At 39.7% G+C, this 19,983-nt stretch overlaps 1 protein-coding gene across 6 annotated transcripts in view; it reads right to left on the reverse strand.

Moving 5' to 3' along the window:
- Positions 1-4,279: 4,279 nt before the first annotated feature.
- STAU1 (staufen double-stranded RNA binding protein 1) overlaps positions 4,280-19,983 on the reverse strand; it is a 54,839-nt gene continuing 39,135 nt past the window's right edge. For 4 of the 6 annotated variants that reach the window (XM_075901231.1, XM_075901233.1, XM_075901229.1 and 1 more), the window contains 10 exons: positions 19,649-19,814; positions 15,674-15,772; positions 13,880-14,110; positions 13,175-13,318; positions 12,109-12,255; positions 10,926-10,998; positions 8,225-8,544; positions 7,355-7,477; positions 6,012-6,097; positions 4,280-5,304 (listed from right to left, as the gene is read on the reverse strand). In XM_075901231.1, the coding sequence (XP_075757346.1) occupies positions 5,217-5,304; positions 6,012-6,097; positions 7,355-7,477; positions 8,225-8,544; positions 10,926-10,998; positions 12,109-12,255; positions 13,175-13,318; positions 13,880-14,110; positions 15,674-15,772; positions 19,649-19,814 (1,477 nt within the window). In that variant the 3' untranslated portion in view covers positions 4,280-5,216. The remainder of the gene's footprint in view (positions 5,305-6,011; positions 6,098-7,354; positions 7,478-8,224; positions 8,545-10,925; positions 10,999-12,108; positions 12,256-13,174; positions 13,319-13,879; positions 14,111-15,673; positions 15,773-19,648; positions 19,815-19,983) is intronic. The other 2 variants (XM_075901232.1, XM_075901234.1) reach the window with 2 other exon arrangements.

Here is a 19,983-nt window from a genome sequence, read left to right on the forward strand (position 1 = left end):
TCTAAACTTAGCTGGGAAAACCTGCTGAATAAAATCACTTCCATGTAGAAGCGCTTAGAGGTAGCATCTTCTATTGATCCATACTTGCTCTTTTGGTCAACATCTGAAGGCTCTCAGAAGAAATCTGATGACACCAAGCATTTATATAATAGCTACTACTCACTGAAAAGGACCAGATGAATGGTATAAATACATATGTAAGAATCTGATTTTTGGCTCCTTTGCTACACTTAGGCACATTTGATAACCCCATCTTTTAGTCTTATTCATAAGAGCAGGAAAATATTGCCATAAATTAGCAAATATAGCCCGTGGGTTATCCATGTTTTTACCTACCACGCACCCACACCCGTGGGGTATATATGTCCACGTCTTATGCAATTTGATTTTTACTCATATTACAAGATGACAAGATCAACATAATAAAATCAGCATCTTCGATTTAATAATAATTTAATAAGAGTGGCAATGTTGTGTTTACTAAAATAAAATAAGACTCAGTATTATCGGGCTGCATGATGTCGTAATCTTCAGTCTTTATAGCTTGCAAGTGGCAACCACATCAAAGACCTCCAAATTCTTTTATGAAGGTGGCAGAAGCCTCTGTGGATTATGTAAGTCCGCGGATTTTCTAATATATATATATATATTTATTTTTTAAACACACGCTAGAAAAACTGTAGGTATTACATGAGTGTGTATTATACTTGAACGCGTGTTATATTCACTAATTTACGGTAGGTCTTCTACTTGACTGCAGAAGCTGGAATAGTATTTGGACCTAAAGTCGCAGGACAAGGCAAGTATATGAGGAGAACTTAAAAATCTTTCTAGGATTTTTGGTTGTTTTCAGGATTTCTTGGCCACCAACACTATAAAGAGGGATAGAATCATGTATTTTCAGACATGCTTCCCTTAATTGCTTTTGGATAGGAAGTTTTATTCCTTATGTTCTCGGATGGGAATACAGTTAATGGGCATGGGAAAGAATCCCCTCTCAGAGCTGGATGTATTTTATTTTACTTAAGTTACGAGAAACAGAAAACATTTGAAAAAAAATTGGGTTCTCTCTGTTTTTCATCAACTATAACCCCTTCATTGTGGGGCTATTCCACGAGAAAGCTGGGAGATCTTACAGGACGGTTGCCTGAGTTCCCATTTTAGGACTTTATAGGAATACTTGAGACTAATTGGCACCCAGGGTCCTTACCCTCCCATCTCCAAGAAAGGCATTTCACCTGGTAGAACAGGGGTCCTCAGGCTGGGAACAGATTAGAGTGTTGTTTTAGCTGCTACCTGGACAGGAACTTCACAGATGGAACATTTGTTTGCATGCTCTACACCCTGCTACCGTGAGGCAGCGAATACTGATGGTTCCAGAAATCACACTTCCAAATTTTGGAGGAAGAGATCCTGATGAAAAGCTGTTCTTATCGATGTAGTTTGTAGCATTTGTGCCTAAATGCAACAGCTGAAGAGAAAGCTCTTTCCTCAACTTGAGGCTAGTCACTTAGCGACAAGAGGAAGAGGCATGGCTGAGCACATAGGTCATCTCAGTTCCACTGCACAGGAGGCAAACCAGTGCTGCGGACAGAAGCATGAAACAGACACCATTTAGAAACGTTAGAAGACTCAAAGACACAGCGAAGCTTGCCTTAAGTGACCACCCAAGGCACCAATCAGAAGTTGGACTTTAAAGATTGGAGGTGTACTGGAAACACCAGGTGTGTCAGTGACATCTAAAGACACGGAGTTGCTCAACGGAAGAGCATGAGTGTAATTTTCCAAGTCTTTTTGCTCCTACTGAATATTCAACATTTTCCCAAAATCAGGCTTCCTGTATAGTTAACCTAAGTTACCGCCATTAGCTTAGTGCTGGAGCAGTTCACTCCTGGCTAGGTCTGTAAGGGTGTTTGTTTTGATTTCAGTGCTAAAAGCTGGTGTCCACTGAACTTCGATTCTCACCTACTTCACAGGGAAGTTGTGAGGCTCAATGACTGTACAGTGCTAAGAACCTGTAAAGTGCTATATAAACGCTCATCCTACTATGCGAGAGAAAAGCAAAGATGGAAAAGATCAGCGTCTCAACTGCTGTTAGTGTAATTGTTAACAGACGCAAGGACTGAATAAACTAGGCATTTTAAATGTTAGATTCCCTTTTCAATCGTGATTGACTATAAGGCAAACCTAATGTAACAGACCCTCAACAACATTCCCTCTAATTTTCCCCACCCATGTACGGAATGAATTTTGTGCGCACCGATTTGGAGGTGATGTGGTGCACATAACATTCATGTAGTGGGATGGAACTGAGGGGCTCATTGTGGGAGAGGGCAGAAGATTGGGATATGAGGAGCGTGAGGGCTGTGGGGTGAGGCTGGGGATTACGGGGCTCAGGGCTGTGGTTTGGAGTGCAGGGGGTTTGGGCTAGGGATGTAGGCTCTGGAGTGCAGGGGGGGGGGGGCTGATGGCTCTGGCTAGGGCAGATGGTTGGGTGCAGGGGCGTGATGGCTCTGAGGATGAGGGTTTGGGATACAGGCTGCCCTGGCCAATTAAGCCAACAGTCTGATCCAAGGGCCTGTTTTTAGGACTATAAATCTTGCAGTCTGCTTATATGAGGAGGCTTAATAGCAAAAAATCAGACTTACCAGAATTAGACTGCAGAGGGATTTTGACTTCAATAGGAGGAGTTTGGCCAGTGGTGAACACTCTACATTTTAGGCAGGTGCACGCATTTTTAAGGATCTAAGAGGATCAAAGTAATAGGAGTTTGAGAGAGAAAAGTCAGAGGCAGTGTTGTATAGTGGATACTGGACAGGGACTCAGAAAACCTGGGCTCTATTTTCAGGTCTGCTACGAGCCCGCTGGGTGATGTTGGACAAGTCACTTCACTGCTGAGCACCTCAGTTTCCCTCAGATGATACTGGCCTCTTTTGTAAATCACTGAGATCTACTAACAGAAAGTTCTATATCCACGTGTCCTATCCTACTTTGCATTAAGAGTAGACTAAATCAGACATTAACCCCAAGCAATAATGTAACAACTCAAGTCACTACAGCTCCATGTGAAAAAATGCTCCCCCTTTGTGCACACTCAGCCCCTCTGCCACTCACCACCTCCAAAAATTTGACGTCCTATGTTATTTGGCTTTGATTCCAGGCTACTTGGGTCAGGGACCTTTTCCTGGTTCTAATGTGCTATACAAACCTATGGTGCTAGTGCCTCTAGGAATGGGTTAGATATTGGATATTTTTATGGTGTTTTGTTATTACATGTGGAGTGCTGTAGTACCTCAATAGCTGCACAAGCCAAGACAGCCAGAACCATAGGCTCTCCTGTTCAGCTAATAAGAAGAGAATTAACCAACTGCAGAATAAAGACTTGTGTTGCCCACCTGCACCATCATTCAGGTTTTCCAGGATAAATGATTTGCCAGGGAATTTCTAAGTTGGTTGTAAGAATTTGCAATACAGAGTCTCAGCCTAGCAAGTCTTGTTTTTTAATTTTTAAATTTACAGCATTTTAGTTCTACAAATGTAAAAAAACTTTACAATGCTTTTTGCACGTATGATCAAAAACAACTGATTTAATAAAATTTGGTAAGCAGTTAGCATGGCCTGATTGCTTAATAATGCAAACAAAATAAGTCTTAATATGGCCGAGACATTTAGCTTTGAATAAAGAGCATGTGCAGTAACTGCTTTTCAAAAGAACATTTACTTCACATGCTTCCTGTAGATATTTAGGAAAAGCTGCTACAAGTTACTAGATAAATATACATGTAAGGTAGTTCACATCCAAATGTTACACTGGTATGTGTCAGTCTATGGTGCCAATTCTTGCTGCTAGAGGGAAGATTTGGGGTATTTATTAGTACCCACCAAAACAATTACTCAAAGCTAAGATTATGACACACATTACAAGCAAGCAAGAAAACTTAAAAGTAGAGGTCTAAGTATTGATATCATTTCAACTTGCTATGCCTTGTTGCTTTTCAAAAATCATGTGATAATTTTGTAAGGCTCCCATTAATTCATTTAAGCTAAGACATTGTGGCACCAAAGACCCATAGTGTACCCATATTTTGAATTTCCTTGACCTAGCCAGTTCGTCACAACCGGCACATTACTAAAAATGTAGTTATTTATAGGTTATGATTAACCATTATACAGTTACTTCATAGTTACATCACTGCCCGTAGTATATCACAAGCATTACAAATCCTATTAAAAAAGAAAGAGCCCCAGTAATGGCATACAAGAATAAATTAACCAAAAATTTTTTAGTTATTTATCATTTATTGGTGACAAACACTACGTTTTACTTACATTCCATGGGGAGAAAAAATTCCAGCGTAAACAATGAACTGAAGCAGTACTTAACTTGCAAGGCTATCGTGCTTTACCTGGACCATATGCAAAAAACTTATTGCGCACAGTATTGTGCGCAATAACACAACATCAAAAGCAACACAGTTTATATATAAACATAGGTAATTTTTTTCAGCCCTACATGGAGATGTAATTAAACAGTATAAAGCACTCAAGGAAAATCAATCTGCAGTTTTATATGCACTACATTGAGATCATATCCTGTAACGTAGTGAGTTGTGTGCCACTATATATATGTATATATATATATACACACACACACACACAATCTTTAAAACATAGATCAGAGATTATTTAAACTCCAGTTGCATTCAAGTTCCCCCATCCCCTTCAAGAAAAATAGAAATTAACCAAAATGATCAAACAAAGTTTAAAATTCCTAAAATGTTTAATTCATACAACCGTTGGAGAATTAAGCTACATCTGCCAAAGTCCTGGACTTTTTCTTTTTAAATGGAGGGCACACAATTTGTTTCCAATGAAACTTTACTATTTCAATAAAAACAAAATAACCACATACATGGATATGATCTTCCAAAGTTAGTTCACAGATAACATCAGTCTCAGAAGACAAAGTTTCTAAACTGTGCTATTGTTCTAGATACAATTAAGAAACTTTTAAATGAAAAATTTATAGTGTCATTTCAATCAAAACAGTATAATGAAACTAAAAATTTATCACTTTGAAGAAAAAGCAACGGTTATGATTTAGATACTACAGTAGGTTGGAAAGACTGTAGCACTCTAAAACAGTTAGGTTACATTAATAGGAAGCATTTGATTTTCTCTGGTGCTTTCAGGTTTGGGTCCAGTCAAAAGCCTTTTCAGGCAGTGCTGTCCAGTGTTTGTCCCAAAGTGTTTGAGTTAGCCGGTTTGAGGAGAGGGTCATTTTCCATTTCTTGTTTCACACATCTAGAAATGAGAAACAATGTGTTACTCAAGAGGATTGTAATGCCAGTGTTCACTAACATGAACTTCCTGGCCCTGACAAAGGATTTTATATCCACACAAACCAACAGGCCCCTATTATGTTTTTTATGAATTGATAGAAAGTGTACTGCCAGTTCCACAATTTAATTCGCTCAAACTTCATGCAAAAGGATGTCATCTGATCAGCAAAGAAATGCATTTACATTCCATAATGGTGACAATTTAGATGACAGCAAGCTGGCTTAACTGTAGAGAGTCAGTTTTATAGTTACATATTTAGAAAGCTTCCTGAAAAAAGGAACTACTAAACATTTGTTAAAGCAACTGAGTAAGAGTAACAGATTGATGGAACATAAGAACAGAAGATACAGAGGATCTAGTTATATTTCCTGTATATATCATAAGCTATTTTATTTCACCCAATTACCCCTGTATTGAGCCCAATAACTTTGGTTTGGCCTATCATTAAAAATGCCCAAGCTTAGTCATAAAACTTGCTTTCCCCCTTACAAAAGTGACATAGCCTAAAATGTGAATTCTTCTTTCCAAAAAACCCACCAAAGACAGACAAAGAAACCAACCTTCTTTATTTGCCTGAGGTAAAGCTGCCCTTACAAAGCACTATAGGTCATAGCTTTTACTTTACTGTAAGGGAAAAATATTGGCCAGAATTAATTGCTTTCACTCACACAGACATTGGTCCATTTCCTTGTCGTGGCATCTCTGTACTTTGTTGGTCCAACTCAGACAGCAACTTTAAAATGTTCAGTGCAGCCTAAAGAAAAGGGACAGTATTTAGTGTTTTAAGTTGTCCTTTCCCCAAGTTCCCCCAACTTGAAACTGTGCAAAATTAAGCCAAGCCTAATCTTTTTCTCCAGTTTAGTTAGTACTGAGTAAAGATGAAGGTTTCAATCTGTAAGAGCATTTTGTAGCACTATACAGTTTCCTACTGATTTCATCTTAGGGGAGGGGACAATGGATCCAACACTTCCAAGTCAGACCAAGACAACCCTGCTACTGGTGTCATTGAAGAGGTCACTAACAATTTTTTTTCTAACCATACTGAGACCAGGCATAGATGGTTAAAAGGACCAGAATCAGAAAATGTTAACTTTTCCTCCCAAGCTACTAAGTTACATATAGATGAAAATAGATACAAATAAATACCAACAGACTATGGGTATATTGTCACTATGTGACAAACAGGTCATCTTATGGGCTGAACTGAAAAAGATTTTACAGTAATTTGATTAGGATCAGGCTTGGACTATGTTTTTTAAACAAATATTTTGATTTAATATTAATCTTAAAGATTTTAGGCATATGATATAACTAAAGATAAATATATAAACATGTGCAAGAGAAAGTAAAATTATTTCATAAGGTTGATCTCAAAGTTTCTTCCCCAAATTCAGTTTTTCATGTTATAAGATTAGGCATATGTAAACAGAGGTAAATTTTGTGAACAAGATGAATCTCTGAAAACTTTGAAGTGAAAACATAAATCAGATAAAAACAGTTCAAGAGATGTGTCCTTTTGTAAAGAACCACTCTTCAAAACATCGTTAAGATCTCATATTTGAGAGGGTCTTATGCTATCTAATGGGAATGGCACTGCATCATGGTTTGCTTCCTAGCAGGAAGTCTAGTCTGAAGAAATTATAGAATCAAATAAAGCGTAATTCAGTTCCCAGTGAGAAAATAATCAATAGGTTTTTATATTCTGAGAATTCATTTTATACATTTTCTTTACTAAATGATCATAAGCTAATCACAGCAAGATAAGAAAGCAAAACATTTTTATAAGCCAAAATGGTGAACATGTATTTGGCATTTTAAAGGTCCATTCTATTTCTGAAGTACAATCAGAGGATAAATCAATGTAAGTGCTTTGAGGCCTGGCAACATGTCAGACAAAAATTAACCTGACAAGTACACAGCATAGATACTTGGCTGTGAAATGACGTCTTGATCAACTGCGCCCCTTGCTCAAAGCAGACCAAAGATAGTGTGTCAGTGCTAGTCATCATACCATATCGTGGCAAGATTCTACATCCTTTCCAATTCCATGGCTGATCAGTGGTGGCTGAGAGGAACAGTTTATAAGAGATACAAACTCGTTCTTGTTATTTTTGGGAAAGTCTTTATATTCCACCTGAGGGGGAGAAAAAAGAAAAATGCTTCAGTTATTCTCAATGAACTGTGAAAAGATTAAATGTATTCTAGCCACTACATAGTATTTGCCTTCATCACAAAGCTATGTTCACTCTATTTGTACAATGCTTCTTATAAAAACTAGTAAAATAATATGTAAAACCTAATTTTGAACCTGTAATAGTTCTTGAACATTTATAAGAGCGCTGAAAGACTTCTAGAAAGGTGCTATATAAAAGTTACTGTCCCTGTCTTTTTTCCAATCATGAATACTTGCCATTGTAAATTCTTCATAATGTAATTTATCCATGAAATTCTTTTGTGTATTTGTGTATGCAATGCACTAATTGAAATGTAAATTGATTAAAGGAAATATGGAAGATGAATAATTTATAGCTTACAGCAAGTACTCAGGCTTTTTCTGAAACAACAGTGGTCAGCTGTCTATTCCCCAGTTAAGGAAACACTTTACAAAACAGAACTTAATTCCATTTCTTAAAAGCAGACTTTGTAGTGGTACTGAATTATGGTAGAACGTGCATGAAAGAAATGCATACTTCTAATACTAACACACTAAAAATTCAAAAGATTTTCCAGCTGAAGAAAAACAATTGATAGGAAGCTAAGGGGAACTTAACTACTCCCAGAATCAGAAACAATTGGCAGAGTTTTATGAAATAACGATCTAATCTAGTATGGCAAACCCTGTATAATATTTTTCCAAATATAATTCAGATTGAACATATACCTGGATTCCCTGAACACTGGAAAGATAGTCCAACTGTTCAGAGGGCCTAGTGAGTGGTCCGTGGGGCATGTGGCCTGGTGAGTTGTTATTCTTCAGGATGGTCTCAGCAGTAGGAGAAGTACCACCATATAACAGCTCTCTAGCAATCATGGCTGTTACTGTAGCCTTGGCAGGATTAGGGGCTGCCCTGTTGAACTCTTTGGTGTGGTGTCCTTGATTGGCTCCTACAGCTTGTGCAACCTCTGGGACCATGGGGAGAATTCCAGCAGGAAGCTGCTGATGGCTGAGATAAGGCATCCTAAACTCATCGTCTTTATTACCTGAAAAGACAGAGGTATAGATTAAATAGATTCTAGCTATTTATAAAGGAGCCTTGTCAGCATGCACATAAGAGGTTAGAAAAATCTCTATGCATCTGCAAAATTGTGACTACTTTTGAAACATGGTGAACTTAATGGGTTTGATTCATCACCGGTTCAACAAGGGTGCAACTGCACACCAGGTAGTATTTGCTGGGTTGAATTATTCATTCAATGCAATGGCTGTTTCTGTCAAATGTAGCACTTCATTCTTAAGTGCCCCGACCACAACCTTTTCAATGAAGCTATCTTGCATGGCTGCCGCTACACACCAGCTGGCTTTGGACGTCAGGGTTTCTTATTTTATCATTGTATTTGAATTATAATAGAGCACAGGGGCACAGCACAAAGACTGGATAAACAGGCAGTAAAAAGAATCCTTGACCAAAAGATAGCTTACAGCAGTGCTACTCAACATTGGAAGCCCGGGGGGGGGGGGGGGGGGCGCTGCAACTTAAGTGTGGTTATATATATATATATATATATATTAATTACACATACATACATACAGAGAGAGAGCGCACGCGCTTCTTTCACATTGACAGACGTAAATACAAAGCACTTTCCACAATTCCCCTGCTTTCCTGGCACCTCCTTCCTGGAGGCTAGAAACATCAACACCGTGCACCCACCTGTTCCAGCCAGGCCGTCCGCTTGCATCTTTCAATGCTCACCCTGCCTGGGAGAGACCTTGCCATTGTGGAGCATGTTCCCAGTGGAGACCATGTTCAAAGGGTCCCATTCGTGTGCCGCATGTTGAGCCCCGTGTAAACCCAAACCGCACCTCAGGCCACAAACAAATGGGCCACGGGCCGCATGTGGCCCATGGGCCACATGTTGAGTAGCCCTGGCTTACAGTCTGGGTCTGTGGTGTCCAACACACTAACCACATGTAGCTATTTGGCTGGTTGAGTGTGGCTCATTAGCTATAGCAGTAGCCACTATAGTGGCTACTGTTTCAGAACTGGTTTCATGGGTCTAGGTTATGACAAGACAGTCAGTTGAGTACACATGAGAAGGAACATAAGTTTACTAAAACAGGCATGTCATAATAAGCAGAAATCACAGCTCATCCCTGCCTAACTGTTCTCAACCAGCAGTTATTTGTAGACACTATAGCAGAAGTTAGATTTAAGAAGAGATCTGAAAGAGGATATGGAAGTAAACTTTTTGCAGTTGTCTTTCTATCCTGACAGAGGCTCATAAGGAGTACCCTGAGAAAATGAAAGGTGTATTTGAGGGAGATGGGAAGGGATGGGTACTAGGGATGTGAAAGGTTTAATTGGTTAACCAGTAAGCCTCACCCTTACCGGTTAAGATTAACTGCAGGAGGAAGGGGGTGCTGCAACCAGGATGCCAGAGGATGTGGGGTGCCCTGACTTACGAGAGGCAGGGGTTGCTCTGGTGTCCTGGCTGGAGCAGCCTTTGTCTGCGGCAGGCATGGGTGCCCCGCAGGCAGGGGCTGCTACGGCTTGGATGGAGTGCCTTCTCCTCCAGTGTTCACCTCCCACTTTAATCAGTTAACCAGTTAAATAATGTTTAACGGGTTAGCCAATTAAACAAGATTTTATATCCCTTCTGGGTTAGGGATGTTAACTATCAGTTAATTGAATAGATGAGTAACCTCATGAATTCTTAACAGTTACTCAACTTTTCTATAGTCCCCGAGGACAGGGTTGGCAGCCAGTGCAATCCCGCCCCACTCCCAATGAGCCCCCTGCCACTCAGCATGGGGTGCCAAGCGGGAGCTGGCCTGCGCAGGGAGCCAGTTTAAAATCCAGCTGCTCTCATGGACCGGCTGCCTCTTGCCCTGTGCTACTGCCTCTGATACAGGGGTGGCAGCAGCCCCTATCCAAGGTTGGGGTCTGAGCTCCAGGACTCAGAGCCAGAACTGAGCTGAGCTGCCTGCATACTTCCTAATAACACTAATGCAGAGCTGCAGCAGGGGGTAGATCCTGGACCCGTCCCAAGCCAGGACTGAGTCAGGTTGCTGGCCAGCCTGCTAAAAAATGTACTGGCAGGGGGAAAACACGTGTAGTCTATAGCATTAACCTGCAAGCTTTGGTTTATTGGTTAATCGGCTACACTATTACATCCCTATTCTGGGTATAGTGGCAGATCAAAAGCAGATATCGGTAAAATAAATAAGTTAGGTAGGACAGAACTACATTGTTACAGGACTTTGGGATGAACACAAGAAATGGATGAAGAAAGGGGTGACAAAGTCTGAGCCTGCATTTTCCTGGCTTGTGCTAAGTGCAGCGATCAAATCACGAAACGTCTTATCAACATACACCCATAATAAAATAAAAGGGCAAATTATTTCCAGTAATTTCACTTACTAGCTGAAGTTTCTTCAGTGCCTGGTTCAAAGAAGGTTACTTTTCTTCCATCGCCTGGTTTCTTCACTGGTGTCTAAAAACCCAAACACCAATAATTTTTCCTTGCAAATTTCAAAATCTAAGTGATTCAAGTGTCATAAAACATGAAAAAAGGATTCCAGTTGCATACTCAGAACTTAATCTTTACAGCCATGCAAGAACAAAAAACTTTAAGTGATTCATATATACACATTAGGTAGACAAAACTACATTTAGTCTACGGCTAAGTGCTACTGAAAAGCATTGCAGCTCAGAACTGGATACTCTTGGCTGGTACTGGACTAAAATGAACCTAGGTTGGAGATAAAGCCTAACCTGAATCTTTAAAGCTGATTGCACAGCCATAAGAGTTGCCTGAGATTACTATGCTTTCTCAAAAGAAAATATTATAGTACTATATAACTAAACTGAAAGTACGTGTTAAACTATCCATTGATTTATGGTTTCAAATTAAGACAAGTTTTGACCCTAACCCTTCTACAAATCTTGGAAGGGTTCACCATTCCCACCCAAGAAATCAAATGCCAAAATTCCTTATGTAAGGCCTACATGAAAATAAGGAAGAAAAACAACAACTTGTTAATTTCAAGCCTCATTGTGAGTATGCCAAGTCAGCAAGAGTAGTCAGATTTCTAAGGCATCAACCAAGGAAAATACTGTTTGTTTTAAGTGCCCAATGGTATTTAACTATTAAGCAACATTACATTTTTTATGATCAGGTCTGGTATAAGCCTCACGAAACCTAGGTCCTCAGACCAATGATCTGAAATATCACAGGCTCTGAGCCATTCTGTGAAGAGACTGTCCTCTGGCAATGTTATGCTTGCATAAGTCAGGAGCAGATATAGTACTTTCAGGACCCAAGTGCACCAATATTCTATGAGCCCCAACACGGCTCTGCACTCAGCAGCTAGTGCATAGGGCCATGATTATACCCTTGTTCAAAAACCCACAGAGGCTTTGATACCGACTGACAGTCCCTTTTCACTCAAGGCACTGTAGCTGAATTACTTCTGCTTCTTGTAAAGTGTGTTCGGGTGGGAAGCAAAAACTTGATACACTCTTGCCCCCTGCGCCTCTGCCAATTGTCATTTCACTCAACAGTTGCTGAAATTCCTTGTGGAGGCATTTAAAAATGTGTTACCTTCTCTTCTGTTTTTAGTGCTGGCTTTGGGGGTTGAGGTTGAGGGACTTTGAAACCTAAGAGCTCCAGCATGTTTTCAGCTGCATTGCGTTTAGCCACTTTCTTGTTTGTACCCATCCCTTCCGCTGTGTGCATGCCAACTTTCACCTGGAAGAAACAGGGACAAAGAAAAAAAGCAAATAAATCCTTATAAAAAGTAAAACCAATGTATGCTCATTAGTGGCCCATTTGTCTCAAATATAGTCTGAGTAATCAGACAATCAGCTGAACTGCTTTGTTGGTCTATCCAGGTTTGACTTTTGATTTCATTGATCATGAACCGCACAGCATAAAGCCACATACAAATAGAATAATTAGCTTTATTTCATGATCACACTTTGGCATTATCTTAAATGGTCTGTTAAGCCAGGAAATGTATATTCAACAAGTCACCCAGGTAAAGTAATTGTCCCAGAATTATGCAGCTTTCTCGGTGAAATGCAATGCAGCAAGAATTCACATCCTCCTACATAGTGGTAGTTTTCCGCTTGGCTCAGCATAAAAGACAGATGGCTAGGATGCATTTAAGCATTTTAACATGAGGGATGGCAGTTAAACAGCAGAATACCCACTATCATAAGTGCTACCAAATTACTGGAATTTGCAATACAGAATGGTATTTTGGACTACAGCACTTTTAATGGAAGAACATGAATGAAAAAAGCCAAGGGATTCTCAGATCTACATTTGAATGAACCCCATGTTTTAGATACATGGCATCACTGCTGTTCATGTTAGTGTTACTTCTGCTAAAAAAAAGTTAGAGCATGATATAGGTATGAGACAGTCCTCCAGTATGTTATCCAGCTCTTTAACAGGACGCAAGATAGCAAATCTCTTCTATCTTGAGTTCTTATCCCTGCTCCAGTGGAGTCAGAGGAAATATTTCCTAATGAACTCAATGGAATGAAAGGTGCAATCTGCTACCTACATTTATCATTGTTGTAAAGTCTGGTAACCCTAAACTAAAAATTAAAGATAAAAAATCAAAGCCAGGCAACCAGAGATCCGAAATCAATATACAAACCTGCATAACAAACTCCCTGCGCCTTGGAAGACCACGTTCTGTGATGAGCATGTACTCTGGCTCCTTCTCTTTTTTGGCCTGCTGTATCTGAGCAAGTCTGCTAATAGGATTCATTCCTTGGCCATATTCTGGGCTTGTTTGCAGCTAAGGTGGAAATAACGTTGAAGAAATAAGCTGACACTTATGAATATTTGAGTACAGTAATCGCAAATGTAGTGTGCCAATTCATTCATTCAATTCTAGGCTTTAGATTCTCTAAACACCAAAACCTGCTTTATGAAACACTACAAAGAGCAATACCAATAGCCAAACAGAAGTAGCCAACTTAGTTCTTCGATAACTTGCCACCAGCAAGCATCACAAGTTCAGCTTACTTTGAACGTTAAGAGACTAGTGCTGTAAATGCAGTCTCTTAGGATGGTGGCACCACTAAAACTAATCAACCAACTGCAATGCCCTTAAAAGCTTGAAAATTAGAACACTAAAAGGGTGAACATTCTTCCACGTGTTTTCTCATAGGTCTCAAAGTAATTTTTCATGAGTGCAACATGGAGGCTAAAAAAAGCTGCACTAACAGTGAATGCAGGTTCACTAACATCTCAGTTGCAGCACTGGACTGTTGGTTTAGGGTTGGCTTGGGAACGTCCCTCACCCTATGACATTTTACAACAGTTAAATCTAAGTCCACCATCAAGTCTTTTTTACCTTCACTATTGATTTTGTTTTCTTTTTGATTCGTGGCTTCATTTTCTCAACCATAGGAAGGGGTGGGAGTTTTTTCAGTTCCTCTAGGACTGCTATTGCAGCATTTTTCTTTGAGATCTTCTTGCTCTTTCCTTCACCTTCACCCATAAATTCTCCAACGAACACCTTGGTTACAAAGCTTTTCATATGGGGAGGACCACTTTCCTTGGTTACCTGTTTCAGAGGGAAAAACTGAGTGAAAGCGTGATAAACACTTATTAAAAATGGTAGGGCACATTGGTTATAGCAAACTTCACTCTCAAAAACTCTCAAATGCATGAGATAGCATTCCTGAAACAGTCCAGATACTGGCTGTTTCATTACATCATTACTAAGGATAATGGATATCACCCTCCCATTCCCAATTTTCTAACACCTATATCTAGAAAAGTTTATATACAGTAAGCTGTAAGTAGACTTCATGGGTTACAGACATCCATATCATATTTAAGTTACTTTTTTTAGCTTTCAACAGAAAACATGAGTGTTCCTCTGAGTGTATATTTCCATTTAACTCACATCACCCCATTACTTGGCTCACATTACAAGCCTTTGAACCAACTTACTCCCTTTCTACTCACATTTTAAAGACACTAAATCCTCATATATTAACGGGCAATAAAAAGCTAAAAAATAAATAAAAATGTAAACTTGAATCTGTGACAAGCAGAGGATTGAAAATGTAACTTGAATTTATCATGTTCCTGTGATGTTCAGATGACAATGATTCTTCACACAAACACCTGAGTTCTTATGAGATAAAATACAATTGTATATCACCGATACACTTAAGTTTTAGTGCAATAAGATGTTCCTCTGGCAGGTATTCACTTAAGATAACTAAAATAGATGGAAGGGAGGGGAACAAGGAGATAACCAAAACAACAAGAGCAGAACAGTTTATGCATGTGAGGCCAACAATTCTGCAGTTCTTGAAGCCAAGAGGGTAATTTTGAGTAACAGGAAACCTACAATGATTCTTGAGGATTAGGGTTTGTGTGATTCCACAATGAGTGTCAATTACATCAGTGCACAAATAAGCAAATGCTTCTATTTACTTGCCTTGAAAGGGACATTTAACTCTTTCATTTTACTATAAATTTAATGATCTAGCTATAGATGTGATTTAAAAGTAGTTTAGTGCAAAATCCTTTCAGGATTCACTTTCAAAAAGCATGATACATGATCTATACTACAAAAGAACTGCTAACGTGTACTATAATTTGCATAGGGTTTCATTAGCATGAAACTTTAGAGGTCCGTTATTTGTCTAAGCCAGTTACTAAGGACATGTGTCTATGCTTGGAAATTATTTCAAAATAACTTATTTTGGAATAACTCCTGAAACAGCTATTTTGAAAGTGCGTCTACACAACAGGGAAGCCTCGAAATTAGTCCAAGGCAGGGTCCTCTAATGTGGACGCACTGCCTTGACTTAAAGCCCTAGGAAGCACTGGGAAGTAATTACTTTGAATGGCTCTGGGGAGTAATTATTTTGGAAATAGCAGCAGTGGAGCGTCGATGAGCCTGCTATTTCAAAATAACAATTTTTAAATAAGTGTTAGTCCTCATAGAAAGCAGGTGTTATTATTTCAAAATATCTAGCCTCTATTTCAATAACAGGCTTGGAAGCATGGATGCTCTGCTTGTTATTGTGAAACAACAAGTGTAGACCAGGGCTACGTAATTTTATTTCAGTATCATAAATTAATATTCTAACAAAGAATAACTCTAGAACTTGAAAAATAAACATACCTCAAAATTCACAGGCAAGTTCCTTTTAAGTGCAATCTCAAACACTTGGCTTATTTCAGATTTATTGAGATTTTCATCATCTGGTTCTTTTCCATTAACCTAAAAGAAGCATAATCGTTTAAAAAACGCACTTATTGAATGGTTAGCAAACCAGTTTATGGAATCCATAAATTTTCATATTGTCTAACCTTTACTGTCACTTTTCATGGGAATGTACAATGCACTCCACATAGTACAGACACTTCAACTTAAACATGCTTTTCATTAAACAAGGTTTTTATGTAAAAAGCTGAAAAGACTTCACATTTACACAAGTGCTCATTGAAGGAAGGAAAGAAATACATCACAAAAGCCAACAGGCTTCAAAACTATTTTTGGAAGTGTTAAGATGAGCTCAAGTGTTAAATGAACTGGTTTCCAAATTGAAGTACTCTTGTGAAACACTGTAGTCTCATAAGCTGGCATTTGTAAGACTATCAGATGAGAGAAAGGCAGGAGAAATTTCAGTTCCAAGTAGGAGGCTCTCATGCATGATGGTTAATTAGTTTTTGGGGTAGTCATGTGTCCTTCAGGGCTTCTTTTTAGTCATTTATTCTGCAGATATTTCTAACTAGAGAAACAAATTATTACAATGCATCACTCAAAATGCCTAAAAAAATCAGATGCTTGAGTCTAACATCATGCACCTTCCATTAGGAGAGTGATGCAATCTTGCACACATCACAAGAAAATGTTTGACTGATAAACTCTAGGACTTCACTGTCAGGCATTGATGTGGAAGGGGTCACAGTGCCAAGAAACAATGTCAATTTACAAATCACTTCAGTGCACAATACTATATGGAAAATAGGAATGTTAAAATGTAGGTAAATGTGTTATCTCTGAAAATTTCAGAGGTTACATGTTTACACACGGGGGAGAGGCAGCTCCCAAGGAGCAATCTACAGAGGCAGCAGCGTGGGGGGGCGAGGAGGGATGGGCAGGTTGCTCTGTGGGAGCTGGCTCCCTGCAAGCACCAGCTCCTACCTGCTGCCCCCCCTCTCACTGCCGCTCATACAAAGACAGCAGCACTGGGGGAGGCACTCCATGGGAGCCAGTACCACCGGGAGCCAGCTTAAAAGCCACATGTACTGACCCCCTCCTGGTCCCCCCTCTGCCTCTGATACAGAGGCAGGGTGGAAAGCCTTCATGTATCTGTGCACGTTAACAGATGAGCCTAGGCTCCTCAATTAACCGTGTACTTCACATTCCAAATGGAAATTGGATTAGGTTCTAAAATTGGAAAATAAACACACTCTGAAGAGTCCTCATTAATTAAGAAAAAACAATTCCCTTACTTGAGTCACTACCATTTTAGACTAAGATATTAAGCATTTAGAAATCGATTTAATACTCACCATTTATGGTTCTAGCTCCCAGAGTGAAACAGGAGAAGGAGTAAACAAGAAAATAGACTTGCCATTTTCACTTATTTTTCAGTCAGTTTTACTTTCCCTCTCCTGTGCACTAACAATACTTAATATCTGAGTTACAAACACTCCAGAGGGATGTACAAATCTCCATATGCTTCTCATAGTAAGAACATCCAATACTTGGATTCTCTCAGTGTTGTGTATATCATGTCTGCTTCCAGCCTTCAAATTCTGAACTACTCAGAAGCATGTAGATAAGTACTCTCAACATTCACAGACTGAACCACACAATGGCACCATTGGTATAGAATTGAGGTATATGCCTCTGTGTCACAGCACATGACAGCTGTTCAGGCAATACTAGTACTACTAAAAGATTCATCTCTTGCAGTGCACCCCAGGAGAAGATGCAATTAAGACACTTGGCATTTAAGACAAGCAACAGTAGTCAAAAGGATTTCACAGCAAGTCCTAACACTTCTCCGATTTCAAATATACTGCAGTAAGCTTAAAATGAGTGACAGAACCCAAAGAACAGAACATAGACCATTTCAGATCTTAAGCAATGGCCCTACAATAGTGCAGTGCAACCTACTTAAAATTCTTTAGTTTACCAATGCCAGCTCTATTGATGCTGTTTCAGTGACTTCCCCTTTTGGCTTCAAAATATCAATTAGCATAATAGTTTTAACCATTTCAAAATAATCTTCCTTAATTCTCTCTAGTTTCAGATGCATTCAAGCCCTCCCTGCTCATAATTTTGTAATGTTACAAACTTAATAAAGATGACTGGATTTTAGTTTATTGGACTAACATTTCCCTCATTTTGAATTGCCCAAAAGTGGGTAAGCCAAGAAATACCCTAAAGCTTATTTCAAAGATAACAGCTATCTGTTAGTGCACAGGTTTGCAGACTAGATGTGCCCAAATGAAAAAATACATCTGAAGAATCTAAAGAGCAGTTGACACTTCATATATAATGTAGTAAAAAAAAAAAAAAAAACATGAAAATTTTTTAGAAATATTTCTGCCTTAGTGTTTGCTTTCTATTAAGATGACTTTTACTGGTAAGTTGGTATTTCTCCAAGTCTAGTACTAAAAATCTAACCAACACCTTTCTATCTGTAACCTTGAGTACAGCAAGCTAATTCATTCTGGCCTCTAGCTTCTTGTTTCCAGTCCATACAAAAAAACCTCTCATCTCTATTCATGTCATTCAGTTCAAACCATTCTGGATTCTCCATCATCCAAATTGTATTCAAGCATTTCTACCTCACCTTTGAAGACCTGCATGTATCTGTTCTTTTTAAATATAAATACTTAATACTATATATGTGTATGTATAGATGCACTGTTGCTCATGGTACTTAACACATAAGTTTAAACATTTAAAACAAGACACAAAATTCCCCCCAGGCATACCTAAAAATGCACACCCATCAACAAATGCGCACATCTTTATGCATATTCCATCCAATCCCTTAGAGTTCCAACATCCTCACATTCTTCTAAACCACTTCAGACATCTGTACATTTTGCTACATCTTTGGCAAAATTCCTATATGTCAAACTCATACCGACACCATATACTAAAGATATCTGAATTAAGTTGCAAATTGCTTCAGAGAGATCTCACATTATAGGTTTGTACAGCCCCAAGGACACTTATCACTTGATAAAACATTAGCAGTTTATCTGTTCCTGCTGCTTACCATCCATCAGGGATCAATCCATTGGAAACGATACTACAAGAATTAAGACGGCACAAAGCAAAGAAAGCGATTTCACACAGGGAGATCCCGATTGTGTGGCTCTATTTCCTCAATACATGGTTCCATTAGATACTAGCAAGCATTAAACTCATAGAATTAAGTCTTTCCATTTCTTTTTGAACTAGTAAAGGGTATTTAAAACTGAATTTTAACTTTTTTTACAGGTACAATTTGGACCTTCCAGGTCTGGCATCCCCGGGACCTGACCGGTGCCAAACAAGGGGATTTGCCAGATGAGGGAAGGTCCCTCCCCTCGTGGCTGTGCAGTGACTGGGCTAGGGCTCCAGCCTGCTACCACTGCTGCCTCAGCCCCCTGGGGCTCTCCCCGGCCCCACTGCTGCCAGGGCTGGAGTACCATGGCCAAAGCTCCGCAGCCAGGGCAGAGTTCTGCAGCCGCCTGGCTCCATGGCTGCAGCTGGAACTCTGTGGCTGGAATGGAGGGATGGGGCCGGAGCGCTGTGCCCAGGTCAGAGCTCCCTGGCTGCCCCTAGGGCTGGAGTTCCCCAGCTGCTGGAGCCAGAACGCAGCCAGAGCTCCACAGATGTGGCCAGGCTAGAGCTCCCCAGCCACTGGGGCCAGAACTCCCCGCCATGCCATCTGTCCTTCCCCCATATACACACTGAGTCACCAGTGCTCCTTACAGCACTCCTGCCCCGCCACCAGACCTCCCTCTTCCTGGGCTTCGTGGTCCATGCTGGACTACGGGTCTTTCCGGCCCAGGGAGTCCCGGTTAAGGGAGGCACAACCTGTACCTCAATTCACACTTCAGACATTTACAGGTTAGTTCCTACCTCTGGTTTCTCAGGCAGGGGCTCATTTTGCAGAATTTTCAGTGCTTTTGCAGCTGCATCATGCTTAGCAGCCTGTCTTGTTCTTCCTTTCCCATGAAACTGCTGTCCTCCAATAGAGAGCTCAACTTGATAAAGTAAGGGTCCAACAGGAAATGGGTAAAAGTACCTAAAATTAGAAAGGCAAATTTGCCTGTTTTAAAATTTCTTGTGAGCTACAAAGCAATGAGTCACTCTGCAACATCAACAATAAGCTCCTACAGAAGAGAGTCAATTTTAATACATTAACTGTTAACTCTGAACAATTAATGTAGGACTTTTAAAAGACTTACAGTATC

The sequence above is a fragment of the Pelodiscus sinensis genome, chromosome 18 (genome assembly GCF_049634645.1).
Source record: "Pelodiscus sinensis isolate JC-2024 chromosome 18, ASM4963464v1, whole genome shotgun sequence".
In the NCBI taxonomy this organism is placed as follows: Eukaryota; Metazoa; Chordata; order Testudines; family Trionychidae; genus Pelodiscus; species Pelodiscus sinensis.